We start from the raw sequence: 17385 nt of genomic DNA, 5'->3' as shown, positions 1-17385 counted from the left end.
GTACTAGCGATAGAGCGGAGGCTCGCCCAATCGAGCGGTCGTGACGTCATCGATTGTTCTGACGTCATCTATGACCACTGACGTCATCGATTGATCATGACGTCATCGGTCGGTTGGTCAGCCGATCACTGTATCGTTGCTCCACGTGCCAAACTCCTTTACAATTGTTTCAGGATTCTTGTGTTGCAATAATATATGGCATAATTATATAGATAGAGTTATGAATATATGAATGAAATATAGATATATATATACATACATACATATGTATATGTATGTGTATTTATATATATATACATATATATATAGATAAATGAATATATTATATATGCCGGGACGATGATCAACTCATCCCCGCAACTCTTGCCTTACGGTGTATAGGTTTAAGCTTAGACAGCAGAAATGAGGGACGAGGGGAGGCCGGCGGAACAGCCGCCATACAATGACCGAACTAGCTCGGCCTCCTCGCTGCCTCCGTCGTAACAGATGCCGACCGCCCGCTCCACTTTCGCTAGGGGTGATGCACGCTTAGGTCCCATGGAGGATAACGTGTGCCCACTTCGCCAACCCCTCCGGCAGAAGCGATACATCATAAGCAGAAGTCTCCATCCACTACCCACGGCCATGGTCTCAGCACAGGTGCTTGGCAGGGAGGTCTTGCGGTTATGCCCTGCCGAAGAATGGAGGGCTTCTCCTGTAGAAGGCCCGGCGGATCTGACGTGGACCGAGGGACGGATAGACTTCGATGTGTTCTGGCAGTCAGAGGTCTTCACGAAGTCGGACGCTTGAAGCCACAAGGCGTGAGTTGCTTCTTGATGGTCTTCAAGTCCGGCCTCTCCTGGACTTCGAGTATGAAACCGCTCGAAGAGATCTCCTAGGACCACTACCAGAACTAGAAACATGATCAGCAGTAGTGCCACTATCAAAACTAGTACTACTACCGTCACTAGTACCATGACCATCCTCCCAAGCGAAAGCAATGACATATCCAAGTGCTACACAACCAAGTCCTCCCATTATCAAGTCATTCTTATTCTTCGGCGGTTTCACTTGACGGTGGCGGCGACGAAGCCCTAGGCGAAGTGAACAGTTCCCTGCAACTGCTGTCGTGATACAGGAATCTCTCTGAAAGAGGAGGTCTCCGAGAGGTCTGAACAGTCTCTTTTTCGGTAGTTTCAACGGTAGTTTTCATAATAATTTCCGTTCAGCTTCAGATGTCTTTCCTTGCCCGCAGACGCATGGTGGTTGTCTGCGGTCCCATCTGATATGTAGCGTTACTGTTTCATGACCAAAGACTAGTTAAGAAGACCCCCCCCCCTCCCCTTGAGGTGCTGGGTCATACCAGGCTCTTCTACCAGTCCTTCATCAGGTAGGAAAAGAAATAATAAAAGAAGAAAAAAAAAGTTTCACACATTTGATCATATCTGCACTTTCAGTCCTGGATTTCAAGCTGACCCAATCAAATAATACAAGCTGGGAATCAAATAGTTGACTTCTAGAGCACTTTTATTAAGAATCGTTTGACATGTTTCATTTGGAGAACTTTTTTTTTCTTGTTTCCTGGTGTGACTTCCATTTCTGGAAGTGTTGAAAGTTCCTGGTGAGACTGTGCAGAAGACATCTCTCGAAGGAGGCTTCAGCGAAGTTCGAACAGTTCTTTGGCCAAAGGTTTAGAAAAGGGGAAAGCCAGGAAGGCATGTGGTTTCGAAAAGCAGGAGAAAATCTAGGTCAAGTGGAAATACACACACACACATATGTATAAAACCAAAGTGATAGGTGCATGTTAGTTCGTTAAAGACCAAGACGAAAGGGTAGTTTCAAGGGGAAAAGATAAAAGTACAAGTGGAGGACATATGCCAGTTCGGGAAGACTCGAAGCAAAAGAAAATGCTGCCATCAAAGTCTCGCAGCAGATCAGAAAGGTCCAACACAGATGGAAAACTCAAACAGAAAAGAAAAAGAAAAAGAACTTGAGATCGAAGTCGCGTGCCAGTTCGAGGAAGTTTCTGCGCAGTGCTTGTGTGTTGACCAAAACCTTCGTGACATTCCTGGGGAGCCAGCTGGCCACAGAGTCGTCGCCGGTGCACGTGGTGCTACCCAAGGGCCCTTGGAACCATCAACGGCCAGGAGGATCTACACACTCGAACGTCCCTGTTTACGTAAGTTCGTTGGTTGATGTAGCCTTCGCGAGCGCGAAAAAGTCGTCGATTTCTGTGTTTCACTCGTCGTCTCATAAGACAAATTGATCGACAAATTAATATGTCGATGATGAAAAAAAAATCGACGACTCTTTTGCTCGGATAAAGATTATTGTTGTGTTGCCAGTTAGCTTTCAAATTGTAATATCTATATAAAAGTTATATATGTATATAGTTGTTGATGCATGTTTCAAATGACTCGAACCGTATTTTATCATTGTTTTTATTTATCTAAATATTTATTTATTTATGTATTATTTATATATTTATTTATTATTTATTTATTTATTTGTTTGTTTATTGCAGATGTGTTCCTCCTGGTTACAGTGTCAGCTCTGCGCTCTGCTGGAGAAGACTGAAGAACAGCTCCCTTCACCACTTACTTTCTCCCCTTCATCTCGAATCACCGTTTTATTTTTCCTCAGGTTTACCGTTTTCTTATCTCTGACTCACACTTCAGTACTCTGTACACCCTTACCAAGTCCTCGATCTCATCGCCGACAGTTTCGAAGTCATGCCAAAAGTGTTCTTGGGATCGAACTTTTTTTTTTTTTTTTTTTTTTTTTTTATTATTAAAGAGATCAAGAAATTTTCCTTAGTGGTGATTGATTTCGAGGTATTCTTCTTTCAAAAAGTTTAGGAGGATCTTCAAGTGGTTACTGGCTTTGAAAAATTCTCTTTAAGGGATCAAGAAGTTCTCCTTTGAGGTCCTCTTGGTTTAGAGACCGAGAAAGCTTTCGAAGTGGCTACTGACTTGGAAAGTTTCTCTTTGAGGGATCAAGAAGTTCCCCACAGTGGTCACTGGCTTCGAGATCTTCTTGTTTCAGACATCGAGAAAACCTTCGAAGTGGTCACTGATTTTGAGGTCTGCTTTTCTTAAAGACAATGAGAGGATCTTTGAAGTGGCCACTGGCTTCGAATTCTTCTCTTTTATGAGACACCAAGAGGATTTTCAAAGTGTTTAAAAACTTCGAGTCAATCTCCTTGTCCTCATTCCGTTTATGAGTTCCCATAGGTCTCGGGCCGTGGGGTCTTTTGTATCTCAAATTACAATACCTATTCTTGACCGAAGATAGCGTCTTTCTTCCCGTGCTCATAATTTTTTTTTTTTTTTTTTTTAATTTCACTCTCACTTTTATTTTCTCAATTACACCCACTCTATGTACCTACCTATCTATTTATCTATCTATGTATTTATCTAACTATATTTAGCTATTTATGTTTATCTATCTATCTGTCTACCTATCTATCTATATATCTTAGTCATTATTGATCTCACTAAGCTCCACGTGTCGCCGTGCTAAAGATACTGACGCGGTTTCGATTTCTACTTCTTCTTTATTCCCTTCTTTCTTTTTTCTCTCCTTTTTTCGTTTTTTCCCCTTTGACACTTTTCATTTCTTCTTCAAGAAACCTGTGAAGTTATCATAGAAAACGGGCGTTTCCTAGGTCAAAGGTGACCTCAGATCTTCTCATCTTCCTGAAGTGGGCGAAGTCAAAGAGGGCTACCAATTCGCAAATTCACCTGAATTTAACACATTTAGATCTTGAGGACCACAAAGGAAAAATGAGGTTTACACCAGAAGGTGCTTACCTGCCACCTTCAACCTATCTGTCAGGGCAACGGGCAAGTGACAATCACCGGTAGACGTTGAGAATCGAACTCAGACCAACGTAGTTGCGAAGTGGAACCCGGAAACCAATGCGCCGCAGTGGCGCATATATATATGTACATGATATAGTAACCTTGATACATTGCAGTATTATGTTGTTGTAGACTACTGTGTCACTTTGAGCTTGTTGAACACGCCCATTGAGGCATAAGCTCACACGCCCTCACGCCCAAGCCTCCTGAAGATATACATCCATCCATCAGGAGGAAATCACTTTGGCTAAGAAACGCCCGATCTCACCCTTTGTTCCTTCTTAGGCACCGTAAAGATACTTTTTTTTTCTTCCGTGTTGCTAATTCGCCCCGTGAACTCTGCTGGCTAGCTCCTGCCCTTCTGAGATGAGATCTCCTTGACGGTCATTTCCGTTACGGGCGGAACACGTTTTTTTTTTTTAAGAAAAAAGAAATCTTCTTTCAGAAATTTTCAAGAAAATAGAATCAGTAAAATAAGATTCTCCAAGACGATTATTTCCGTTACGTTTTTTCGAAAAGGGAGGTCATTCTTTACCAGATTCTGTGAGTAAAAAAGCTGGTGACATTTGAAATCCGTTTGACGGTTATTTCCGTTATGAATCCTTTTGTTTGGTTGGTCTTCGGGCCTTCTCCAAACACTCCCATCTTCACCCACCCACCACCTTGTCGTGTGGCTTTTGTATCGCACGATTTTCTAATAAAGAGACCGACAGTCCTACATCAGAGTATCATTCTTCCCCATTCATCATTAACTGAAAAAAAAAACTTCGTAAATTTATCATCTAATGTCTTTGTATTATCCTTCCCATTTCTTCGTGTTAGTGTGTACAGTTTGGTAAGATTTCGACTCCAAAAACCAAAGATAGTTTTTATCTTATAATTGATATTCGCCAGGTTGAAATAAACGGACCGAAACTGTGATAGTAAACATTGCCTACCATTTTCTAAAGACTCGCACACATATTGACAGTTCTTGAATTGAAGGTTTTAAAGACAGTGACAACGTTTAATATGAAAACTGTACAGTAGAAGGTGCAATAATATCAATGATAAAAATAATATCAATAGTTGTAATAATGATAATAATAATAACAATAATGATGATGATAATGATAATAATTATGATAATAATAATAATAGTAATAATAATGATAATAATAATAATAATAATGATAATAAGGATAATAAGAATAAGAATAACAATAATGAAAATATCAATAAAAATAATAACGACAATAATGAAAATAGCAATAATAATAATAATAGTAATAATAATAATAATGATAATAATAATAATAATTATGATGATAGTAATAATAATGATAACAATAATAATAATAATAGTAATAATAATAATTATAATAATAATAATGATGATAATAATAATAATAATAGTAATAATAATAATGATAATAATAATAATGAAAATAATAATAATAGTATTAATAATAATAATAATGATAATAATAGTAATAATGATAATAATAATAATAATGATAGTAATAATAATGACAACAATAGTAATAATAATAATGATAATAATAATAGTAATAATAATAATGATAATAACAATAATAATAACTAATAATAATGAAAATAACAATAATGATAGTATTGATAATAATAATAGTGATAATAATAACAATAACAATGATGATGATGACGATGATGATGATGACAATAATAGTTCATCGAAGTTTCATGCATCCTGTCCCAAAATCGTTATTTTTCGGTGCCCCTTGAGCAATAGGGGCTTAGGACCAGATTACAAAATTCGACCCATCACCATCCGCAAGATAATTTTCATAATCATTATTTCGAGGAATATAAGGACACACCCTCTTTTAAAGAACATCTGAGCAACACAGAAATTTTAGATAAAGTACCCAGTTATCACAAACTTAACATAACAGACTTAGCCAAGCTTCAGCTAGTAAATGCAACACTTGACTGTATTTTTATTCATTCCGGGTAAGTTTTCCGGATACCACTTTTCGATAACGATCTATAACCTAAACTCTGATCACGATTTTGTAACGGCTGTTATTGCCCTGCCACATGGCATATAGTTTCACAATAGTCCGGTCAGCTAGGCTCCTCCCCGCCTCTGCACCTGGACACTAGAACGAGGGCGTGGTCAAAAGGAATGCGAAGCGACAGTTGTTTGAACCATGACAGCCCTCTTTTTTTTTTTTTTTTTTTTTTTTTTGGCTACCCCCCATGTAGGGGGAAAAAGCCTTTGGTATATGTATGTATGTACAAATAAAATGTCAGAGGAAGGGTAGATGGAAGAATTGATCGTGCCATTAACACCTTTCCTCTGCCACCATTTATATCTCAGGCAGAATTATAAGAAGGAGGGGCTTATCTGCAAAGGTATATATGACTGTGCTGCTCATCATTCCTCGATTCTTTAACCCATTTAACTTCTCAATCAACTTTTCTCTCCTTTACAAGGAACTCTTTCTTGACAAAAACGTGATCATGGTTTTGGTACAATTGATGCGTTGCGAAGAGGGAATACCCTTTGTCCTCGAAAAACGCAACGGGGTCGAACTTTTTATCGTCTTTCGATTTGTCACAGGATTTGCTCTTATCTGACTCCCTTTCGGCCACTGACTCTTCAAGAACAGCTCTCTGGTTGCCAGAACCTCTCACGCCGAAGTCTTTGGCAGGAGTTAGTTTGTGGTCGGATATTTTCTGATCAGAAATGATTTCCCCGACTTCCTCTTCGTTCCTCCCTGAGACCCGATTTTCTTGAAGATATACTTTAGTCTTACTGGCTATTTCCCCACTACTCTTTCCCTCGGTCATTTCGTCACTCAACAACCTAACATCTTCCTCCCTAGGAGGGCGAGGAGACTCTACTGCTCGTTTGTTCTCTATGAACCACACTCGTACACTGACTTGGTCCCAGGGGAAGGTTGATAGGACACCCTCCTCTGCGCCCTCCAAGTCCAGCGACACAACATCGACGGTCGTGATGTTGAGGGCCAAGAGCAAGGACCCGAGAGGGAGACATTGAACCTTCTCGTAAAGACGATGGTGCTCGAACTCCGATCCCCTCCCCCCATCAGTACTACCGTAGACGTCCTCTACCTCTTGAAGTTGTCCATGGGCCCGTGCGTACATCTCTGTGCCGGGTATTTCTTCCATACTAGCTATGTACTTGACGAAGACAGTGCTGTAAGGGTAGGGCGTCCCCGACAGGCAGGCGTGGGTAGACCAGGCATGGCGATGTTTCTTCTGCAGAAGGAGGAACATGTCATTGTCGGGTTCCACCAAAAGCCCTGTCCACCCCAACTCCTCCTCCAAGTACAGCGTGTTGGAGAGGAACTCTCCGTCCAACGCCCCCGCCTCTACAAAGAACCTCTCCCCCTCGCTAATCCCTCCGTCAGTAAACACCTCCTGAAGGACTCGACGGTAGAATATCCAAGGTAAGTCAAACCTCCTGTAGTTATTGTATGTCGAATGTGGCTTTGTGTTCTTGGTTAGGTTGTAGGGCCTAGTGGAGGGCGGGACCAAGTATCGAGTTCGCAGATGCTGAAGAAGGTCTTGGTCGTCGTAAGGGAGGGGCCCAGCCATCCGAGAGATCAACCAAGCGTCATCCGTCGGTGCTGGTGAGGACCGAAGAACTGTTACCAGAACCAGGAACAGAAGGAAGAAGAGAATCACAAATAGATGAACCTGGAAATGAAAACACACGTCAAGACCAGCAAATAAAGCAAGTATTTCATAGAAGTATTCGCACGATACATTAAACGTGACACTGTATTCTTATCTCCTAGCGACCACAGAGTACTGAGTGAACGATGTTATCTCCAATCATTTTAGTTCAGAATTCCTTTAACCTGGGAACATACTCCTTTGATTTTTTCTGACAAAAGGGAGGTCATGCGTGCGAGTTAGAATCCTAGTCACGGCGTAGAGGTAAGAAAGAGCACCATCCACTTTGAGCAATAATCCCCAGCTACCAAGACCAAAACCCTTTCCAAGTGTCACCGTCTCCTGGCCCTGAAAGGTCGTGACACAAAACCGAACCACTTACCGCCCAGAGGGGACTTCGGAGACGTCTCGCCATTTCGGGGAAGTAACTGGCAGGTCAGAGGTGATCTTTCAGGTGGTCCTGCAGGCACACAAAAACCTTACCCGTCATCTATCTGAGCTATGGAATGCAGCATTTATTGGTGAATTTTCAACATGTTTTTATTCACAGTAGCTCTCTTATCATAATAGTATTTTGTATACAGAAAGATGCATGACATAATAAATATTTTCTCTCAGTATTTACAAAAGAGAAATTAGATATGGTACCTAGCTGCAACCCGATTTTCAGTGGGAAGAGAGAGATATACTAACTACCATCAGCATTGGTAATGAAGATATAATCAAATAGACAGATGGGCTTAAAGATACAAAATCCCCGGTTCCAGACGAAATTTTTCCGAGAATACTAAAAGAGTGCAAATTTGAAATCTATGAGCAATTGACAGAAGTACTTAGTGGATCGGTTGCCACTGGATTCTTGCCTATTTCTTGGGGGTAGGCAAACGTTGTTCCTGAATCTAAAGAGGGTGATAGATTTTCTATGCACAACTATAGACCAATCGGTTTGACGTCGGTTATAGGTAAAATGCTGGAATCATTAGTAGTGAATAATATCATGGAACGTTTAGCAAGGGATAATCTGATTCGTGACTCACATCATGGGTTCACCAAGGGCGGGTCGTGTATCTTTTTGCACTAATGTCTGAAGGCGGCAAATAACAACGATAGTTACGATGTTACATACTTAGACTTTAGCAAACGTTCGACAAGGTGCTCCATCAGAGACTACTAAATAAAATCAAAGTCTATGGCATAGGAGGAAATGTGTTTGAATGCATTCGAGCATGGATTAGTTACATGAAAACAGCGGGTCACCATTAACGGTGTAAAATCTAAATGGGGTAGTTTTAATAGTGGAGTTCCCCGGGGCTCGGTTTTGGGTCCCTTATTGTTAATTATGTATATAGAAGACTTAGACAATGGGATTAAAAGCTAGGTTAGTGTGTTTACTGATGACCCTAAAATACATACATACATACATACATACATATACCAAGGCTTTTTTTCCCCTTACCAGGGGGGTAGCCAAAAAGGACAAGGCACAAAAACATTCCCACCCATTTCATCCCCGACAACACTCCACACCCCTCCACCCTCCCTCCCATCTTAGCACCTCCTAAAATAAGACGCCATATTAGGTTGGGGGAATCTGCTGAGAAACTGCATGGTCGGTGAAATGACAAATGGACTTCAATACCTCAAAGTGCAGAGTGTTGAACGTAGTATTACACAACTCAGCTAACAGGCATATCTTAGCTAATGACATTAAAGAAAACAGAATGTGAAAAGATATAGGAGTGTTAGTGAGTCCTGGAAACAATGCATTAGCGCCAGGAATAGAGCTAACAGGGCATTAGGAGATATTGCTAGGACGGTTACAAAGAAAGTGCAAAGGTAAGCTTTAAATTCTATCTGGCGATACTTAGACTCATCCTTGACAAAGGATTACAAAGAATTACAAAGGAGCATGCCGATAGGAGACCATTTGGTCCATAACTAGGTCGGATGCGAAAAAATCATAATAATGATAAATAAGTAATAATAATAATGATAATGATAATAATGATAATAATAATGATAATAATAATAATAATAATAATAATAATAATAATAATAATAATAATAATAATAATAATAATAATAATAATAATAATGATAATAATAATAATAATAATAATAATAATAATAATAATAATAATAATAATAATAATAATAATAATAATAATAATAATAACAATAATAATAATAATGATAATAATAATAATAATAGTAATAATAATAATGTAAATAATAATAAATGAAATAAATAAATATGTAACGTTAAACAATAAACAAACAGGTAAATAGTAAATAATGATAGATTATAATCATATGAATAATAATAAACAAACAGGCAAATAATAGCAAACATATAAACAATATGAAATAAATGGCAGGCATTACAGCATCTTGCTTAGGTGTTTATCTAAATGAAACTTAAACCCCCTTCTGCAGGAAGTTTATTCCATTCATTAACTACACAGTTGGTGAAGTTGTTTCTATCCACTTTCAAATGAAATCTATTTCATGACTATATGGAACAGTTTTGGTCTCTGCCCTATAGAATGAATATCAGTTCACTAGAATCAATATAAAGAAGAATGACCAAAATAATTAAAGGGATTAAAATTCACCGTACGAAAACAGGCTTAAGCGCCTTAACTTATGTTTTCCGGAAAGGCGAAGAGCGCGTAGTGATCTATTAGAGGTATTGAAATTGGTTAAGGGCTTTAACAAGGGTGATGCAGGTAAGGTCATCATATTAAGACAGCAGGCAGGACTCGTAGTAATAAATTTGAATTATACAAATTTAGGTTTAAGAAGGAAATAGAGAAGAATTGGTTTACCAACAGTGTGGTTAACGAATAAAACAGGCTTAATAACAATGTATGAGCGTTGTAATAACTGGTTGCTTTAGAACATTAGATAACTGCATGGATAGGGATGACAAATGGCAAGAGACATGGAACTGCCTAGTATAAGCCTTATGGTCTTAGCAACTGTCTAACAAATGACAGCCACCACGGCTTCAGACGTAAACGTTCTTAAACAACTAACCCTCTGGAATGTTCATTTGCGTTATCTTTTACGGCAAAACGAGTTATGTGATTTACCATGTCTGGACTTTGAAAAAGCTTTTGATACTGTCCCTCACGAGAGGCTACTAACTAAACTCACTTCGCATTGAATAAAAGGTAACCTGGTTATCTAGGTTAGAAACTGGTTGGGTAGTAACAAATAGAGACTGGCTCTGGATAGTGAAACTCCTCGCTGGAAAAATATTTCGAGTGGAGTTCCACAGGGATCCGTCCTGGGACCAACTACTCTAATAATATATGTCAATAACACTTGACTACAGACTTGATTCTAATGTCTCCAAATTCGCGGAGGAGCAAGCGGTCACCCGAATGAACTGAATATTCAAGTAGATTTAGACAAATCAGAATTGTGGTTGAAAAACTTGGTCATCTCTCTGAAGAAGACCAAGTTGGTCGAAACGTTAGAGTAAATCAATTTCTAGATCGTCTTTTTTTCTGATCCCACCACCCAATCTCTCATATTTACATATGTTTGAATTAGACACTTGGCCTTTTGCTTGTCTGGTGAGTGCAACACTGGTCCACAAGTGCGGTGGCCTACTACAGTAAACATATCATCCACATATCTTACCTTTTCACAAGGTTTATTGTTTCATAATTAATTATAGGAGTTACGGTCATACCCTGAAGAGTCTCGAGGTGTCATAAGATAAAAAGGCTAAGAACCACTGATTTAGATAAACACCCAATATGCATATTTCTTCATCCGAGCTTCTTATGGACCAAAAGGTCTTTTACCGGAAGGGTTCATCACTGTAACCCATTGTGGGATTGTATTATTTGATATATCCTTGTTGAAAAAGCCATAATGGTTATAATGAAAAAAAAATAGGAGAGATAAATAGATGAGTAGATAGGTAGTAAAAAGATAGAAATAGATAAACGAATAAATAGATAGATAAATAAATAGAAGGGTGAATACAGTATGAGGACAACATCGTGATGACAAACTGCGGTTTGAGGAAGTGATGGGATGGAATTTATATCTCAGGTTTGAGGAAATTCTTGGAGGAAAATCAGAGCAATAACATTCTTACGGACCACGTCACCCGCCCCTTTTTCGAAACTGGTCTCCACTCAAAAAAAAAAAAGACTGGTCTCCACTCAAAAAAAAAAAAAAAAAAAAAAAAAAGGACATCCATTTTCGAGTTGCACTGTCTCTCCGCTCTAATACCACCATATACCATTGTCCCCAAGGATAGAAACGCTGGTTATTGAAGACCAAATACCAAATACCTCGATTACTACACAAACCTAACGTAACGTAACCACATAAACTGAAAGAGGTTAGTCTATTAGTAAACAGAATAACACACGCGCGCGCACACACACACACACAAACACACAAACACACACAAATACACATACAAACACACACAAATACACACAAATACACACAGAAACACACACAAATACGCACACACACAAATACACACAAACACACACACACAAACACACACACACACACACACACACACACACACACACACACACACACACACACACACACACACACACACACACACACACACACACACACATACACGGTTACATAAAAACATAAGAATGAAGGAGACTGCAATTGCAAGAGACCATAAGTAAGGCCTATACTAGGCAGTTCCATGTCCATTACCACCTATCATCTCCATCCATAAAGCTATCTAACCTTCTCTTGAAACAACCGATAGTCTCAGCGCTCACTACATGGTTACTAAGTCTATTCCATTCGTTGACCACTCTATTGGCAAACCACTTCTTGCCTATTTCCTTCTTAAATCTAAATTTCTCCAATCTAAATCCATTACTGCTAGTCCTACCTTGATGTCTTAATATGATGACCTAGTATGCATCATCCTTGTTAAAGCTCTTGATCCATTTGAACACCTATATTAGATCACCCCGCAGTCTGCCTCCTTCTAGAGAATGTATATTAAGGTGTCTAAGCCTGTCTTAGCAGGTAAATTTCTGAGCCCGTGTATCATTTTGGTAATTTTTCTCTGTACAGTCCGAGGGGATTGTACTAATGCTTTCGTTCGTTTGTGGGCACTGATGTCGACACCTGCCCTGGACCTGAACATATTACGAATGCAAAGATCTATCGGGACTCGATGAATTTTCAATACTTTAATAACCAGTTACTCCTCCGAGATAGATAAAATCCCCCACTGCTAGCTTGGACAAAACCCTCGCGGGCACAAATTCGTCCTTGTAGAAAATAAAATAATTCACTTCTATTATCATTAACTTTTTATTTTTCGTAAAGCGATTTGTATCAGTCTAATAACAAACACAGACTTACATGGTTTCGATGAACGGTGGGCTGCGCCCAGTGCCCGCGGCTTGGCTGAGTTGGAATAACGCTACGAACGCGGGTTCTTAGAATGGTTCTCTGTCTGTTTCTAAACTCAGACCAGACCGGTGGCGTTCCAGAAATAGAAGGTGAACGCTCACAGGCCTGGAGCAAGGAGAACAGTGACCCTTGGTTGTTCCTCCAGCTCAGGCAGACGATATAAAATTAACCTATGAAGCTTTACTATATCTAAAGTAAGGAAATACGTATATCTTGCGTTGTTGTTTTGGCACAATTAACAAAAATCACTCATCATAAAATAATTACTGTATATTGATTTATATATATATATGTATGTATGTGTGTGTGTGTGTGTGTGTGTGTGTGTGTGTGTGTGTGTGTGTGTGTGTGTGTGTGTGTGTGTGTATGCGTGCATTTGCATGTGTGTGCATGTATGTATGTATGTGTGTGTGTATTGGTTTACGCGTACGAGTATGCAATAAGTTCGTATACATGTTATATATTTTATATATTTTTTGTGTTTACAAGAGATACAAAGATAAATAGATAGATAGAGAGAAAGAAAGAAAGAGAGAGAGAGAGAGAGAGAGAGAGAGAGAGAGAGAGAGAGAGAGAGAGAGAGAAAGAAAGGGAGAGAGAGGGAGAGAGCATTATCAACGATTAATCTTTTGCAGGTACGTCGTGCGGTGTATATGTGTGCTTGCGTGCGTGCGTGCGTGATTTCGTCCACTGGCCCCATCCCTTCTGGCATGTCTGTCGAGTTTCAATCATGTAATGCACGGGACCGTGCGTGGCATCATACACATCCCATTCCCTATCCCTTACCAAGAAATACTCGTCTAGTACCAAACTATACTAGATTTCAAAATAAATCTAATTTTATTAAGTGAAACACTTTTATTCTGTCTGATACATTTTAGTAAGGGAGAGGTTAGGCAAATCTCGGTAAAGTTCTTTTTTTTTGTGGAGGTTTTGGTTTGCTCGGTGTTGGGTGATTTCCATGAAGATGAAAAGTATTCATTTACTTTCAGAAATTATCTTCGTCCCTCTCACCATATAAGGAAGGACTTACAGCCCATTTCGGGAAAAAATATGTATATAAAATCTAGGACATGATATGAGGCGTTTAGAAACAGAGGGGCATACCCGCCACGTTTACCAGTTTCGAGTTAAGCATGGATATATATGACCCTGGAATTGAAAGTAGGGACAAGTACGCAGATGGAGTTTTTGAGGTGCTATTTTGTAACTGTTTTAGTCTTTTAGATTCTGCTGCAGTGAGGGACAAGGATTCTGTCCTTTTGCTTCAACTTTTGTTCCTGGGATGGATGGACCCTCAGCTGATGGTTAAGGTGGCGACCAGATACATGAGGGAAATCCGCCCCTGATGTAAATTGAATACGTTTATGTGTATTTTACAGCACACACACACACACACGCACACACACACACACTCACTCACAAACACATACACACTCTTTGCTTATGTCAGTACGTTTATGATTGATGACGATAATGTTCCGGTGAAGTGTGATGTGCTGAGTGAGGCTGAGTGGTGACGCTGTGGTTTTTTCCCGCTGATGCCAGCAGAGATACACACATGCACACACACACACACACACGCACACACGCACATACACACACACGCACGCACGCACACACGCACACACACACACACACACACACACACACACACACACACCTTGGTTGACGCGTCAGATGATTCTTCCAGCTGAAAGGTGTCACCATGCAGCCGACGTAATTAAAAACTTAAATAATTTTCGCATACAGGATCAACAGGAACGAAAGAGCCCAGGCGAAGAGCGAGCGCGAGAGGAAATCGGTGAAAAAACGCAATTTCCCATTTTCATTGTACCTGGTTTTTGGACAGAGTGCTTTCACCAGCCTGGGCCCGTATACACAAAACTTGTTAGCACTAACAAATAGCTGTTAAGGGTAACAAATTCCTGTTAAGGCTAACATTTAGCTGTTAAGCACTAACAGTGGATACAGAAAACTTGTTAGGGCCTTAAAAGTACTGTTAAGGTAAAAGTGCTGTGGAGGACTATTAAGCTCTTAGCAAATTCCTGTTAGTAGAGAAGATGGCGGAGCAACAACAACAACTACAGAGACGACAGCGAGTATATCGACAGCGACGGGACATATTTAACGAGTACAATGACGACGAACTCATCAAACGCTTCAGGATGAACCGTGCTGGTATAATAACAGTGGCTGATTTAGTGAGGGACCAACTTCAGTCCCGAACGAGGAAGATGAACCGTTCGACGATGCAGCTGAAGGGGACGTAGGTACAGATGAAGAAGAAGAGCCAGGTGAAGCAGAGATCACCTCCTATTCCTGGTAGACCGGCTGGCCGTAACAGACATCCATTTCGAGATTACATTGCCAATCTTCATTTCAGGTTTGTGCTACTTATCCTTATCAATTTTTCTGAATGTACTGTACTGTATACTGTACAATACAGTATACTGTATACATTACAATATATGTTCACTAAATTGATAAATGGTTAAATACAGTATAGTACTGTACTTAATTACCCTTGCTCAGAGATGCAGTACTGTGCATAAATATTTGTGATTGGTGCCAGTCTTATTTTCTAAACTGTACTAAATGTTTGTATATTATTTTATATTGCAATAGACCAGTGGCTGAATGAGGTATCATAAAGGTGTGATTGCTGTTGCAGTGCTCTCTCTCTACTACCAAGTTTTCATTCCACTTATAGTCAAAAGTGAAAGATAAAATGAACTGAAACAAATACAGTTTATAAGATAATATAATTTGTATTTTTTCCTTTACATACATGCTACAGTATATAATCTTATGGATCTCATGAAGATTGTCCACCCCAAGCGCGTTAGGGTGGACAATCTTCAGCTGACCCGACCATTCCCTAACCTAACCTAAACTTTGGTGTTGGATGCCGCGATCAGTGGGGCATACGAGCTCGGTTGGGGTGGACAATCTTCATGAGAGCGCGGCTTGGGTGGACAATTTTCAGTTGGGTACTCGGGTGGACAATCTTCATGAAATCCAATCTTGTTAATAAATAAATAATTTATTTATATTTCATATACAGTACAGGCAAGCTACAGTACTCCAATATACTGTATAATCTTAATAAATAAAATAATATATTTTTATTTCCTCAGCATAAATTTCTACTGTACCAATGTATACAAACATACGGTGCGATGGGCCTTCGTCCAAAAATATGTCGTTGGTTAATAAGTACTCCTAAAAAATCCATACATACGATATTTATGTGCTATCATGATACTCTATTAATAAATTCTTAACAACTGCATTAATAACACCGTTTCATGTGTGCACTTTTTAATAATACGTCCATTTACATGTTCATAAGCTGCTAACTTCAGCATTGTTTAGCGGGACTTGACAAACAACTGTTTACTAGCTAACATTTGTTAGTTAAGCGTTGGTGCATAGCTTTTTGTGATTTTCTGTTAGCTAGCAGAGATTGTTAAGGCTAACAAAAAAGTTTTGTGTATACGGCCCCTGGTTACCAGAGAATCAAGGGCACAAATACCGGGAAGAAGACAAACTTGTATCCTAGTCGAAGAGACCTGGTTCTATTTTATTTGGCGTTGAAAAGTCTTGGACAAGAGCGTCGTCTCGTATTGAGACCAGACCATCGACTCATGTAAAGGAAAACGGTAAGTAAATATTACATTTTCTCTCGTGGACAAGAGGAACCTTTTCAAAAGATTCTGATCTGGCATCTGGTTTATTTGTTTTTATATAAAAACACAAAAAAGTGGGATTGAAATTAGAATAATCATTATATACATGAACCAAATTTGTCTTCACACGATTTCTTGAGTATAAAAAAATCAGAAATTTTAAATTAAAAAACGTTCCTCAATAAATATTTTACGCCGTCCATGTTTCGAATATGGTACAGAAAATAAAATATATTTATTACCATGGCCTACATGATTCATCAAGAATTTCAACATATTCTGAATCTTCTCTTTTTATCAGGTGAGATGAAATTATGAAAGAGTAGGATGTGTGTAGTGTGTTATAAAGAACAGTCTAGAACAGTTTCTCAACCTTTTCTTCAGGCGACCCCAATATGATAATCATAATATGACCATGGTCCCCCTAATCTATTCGTATATGTGTTTATATGTATATGACTAGTTATTGAGTATAAAAAGTAGGAGACAAGTATAATAAATATTTGTGTAAGAAAGGTAATGTAAGGTTATGAAAGACAAAGTTAACATAATTGAATTTTAGTATTGAATTCATATAATTTTGCAACGATAAAAAAAAGAATTAGCATACAAGATGTCTTGGCGACCCCAGGGTTGGGAAACGGTGATCCAGAATGACAAACTGCGTGATCATGCTTTGGTGTTGGGGATGATTCTGTCGACGATACTCACGCCCCCTCTCCCTCCCACTCCTCCCCTCCCAGAGGCAAGACAAC

At 39.2% G+C, this 17385-nt stretch overlaps 1 protein-coding gene across 1 annotated transcript; it reads right to left on the bottom strand.

The window, feature by feature from the left end:
- Positions 1-6120: 6120 nt before the first annotated feature.
- LOC143033002 (uncharacterized) lies at positions 6121-7534 on the bottom strand. Its single transcript, XM_076198198.1, has one exon. The coding sequence runs from the start codon at positions 7425-7427 to the stop codon at positions 6273-6275; it is 1155 nt and encodes a 384-aa protein (XP_076054313.1). The 5' UTR covers positions 7428-7534; the 3' UTR covers positions 6121-6272.
- Positions 7535-17385: the final 9851 nt, after the last annotated feature.

Source organism: Oratosquilla oratoria, chromosome 15 (assembly GCF_046742065.1).
Source record: "Oratosquilla oratoria isolate Oo_2021 chromosome 15, ASM4674206v1, whole genome shotgun sequence".
NCBI classification, from domain to species: Eukaryota; Metazoa; Arthropoda; class Malacostraca; order Stomatopoda; family Squillidae; genus Oratosquilla; species Oratosquilla oratoria.
This window is presented reverse-complemented; position numbering and strand designations above follow the sequence as displayed.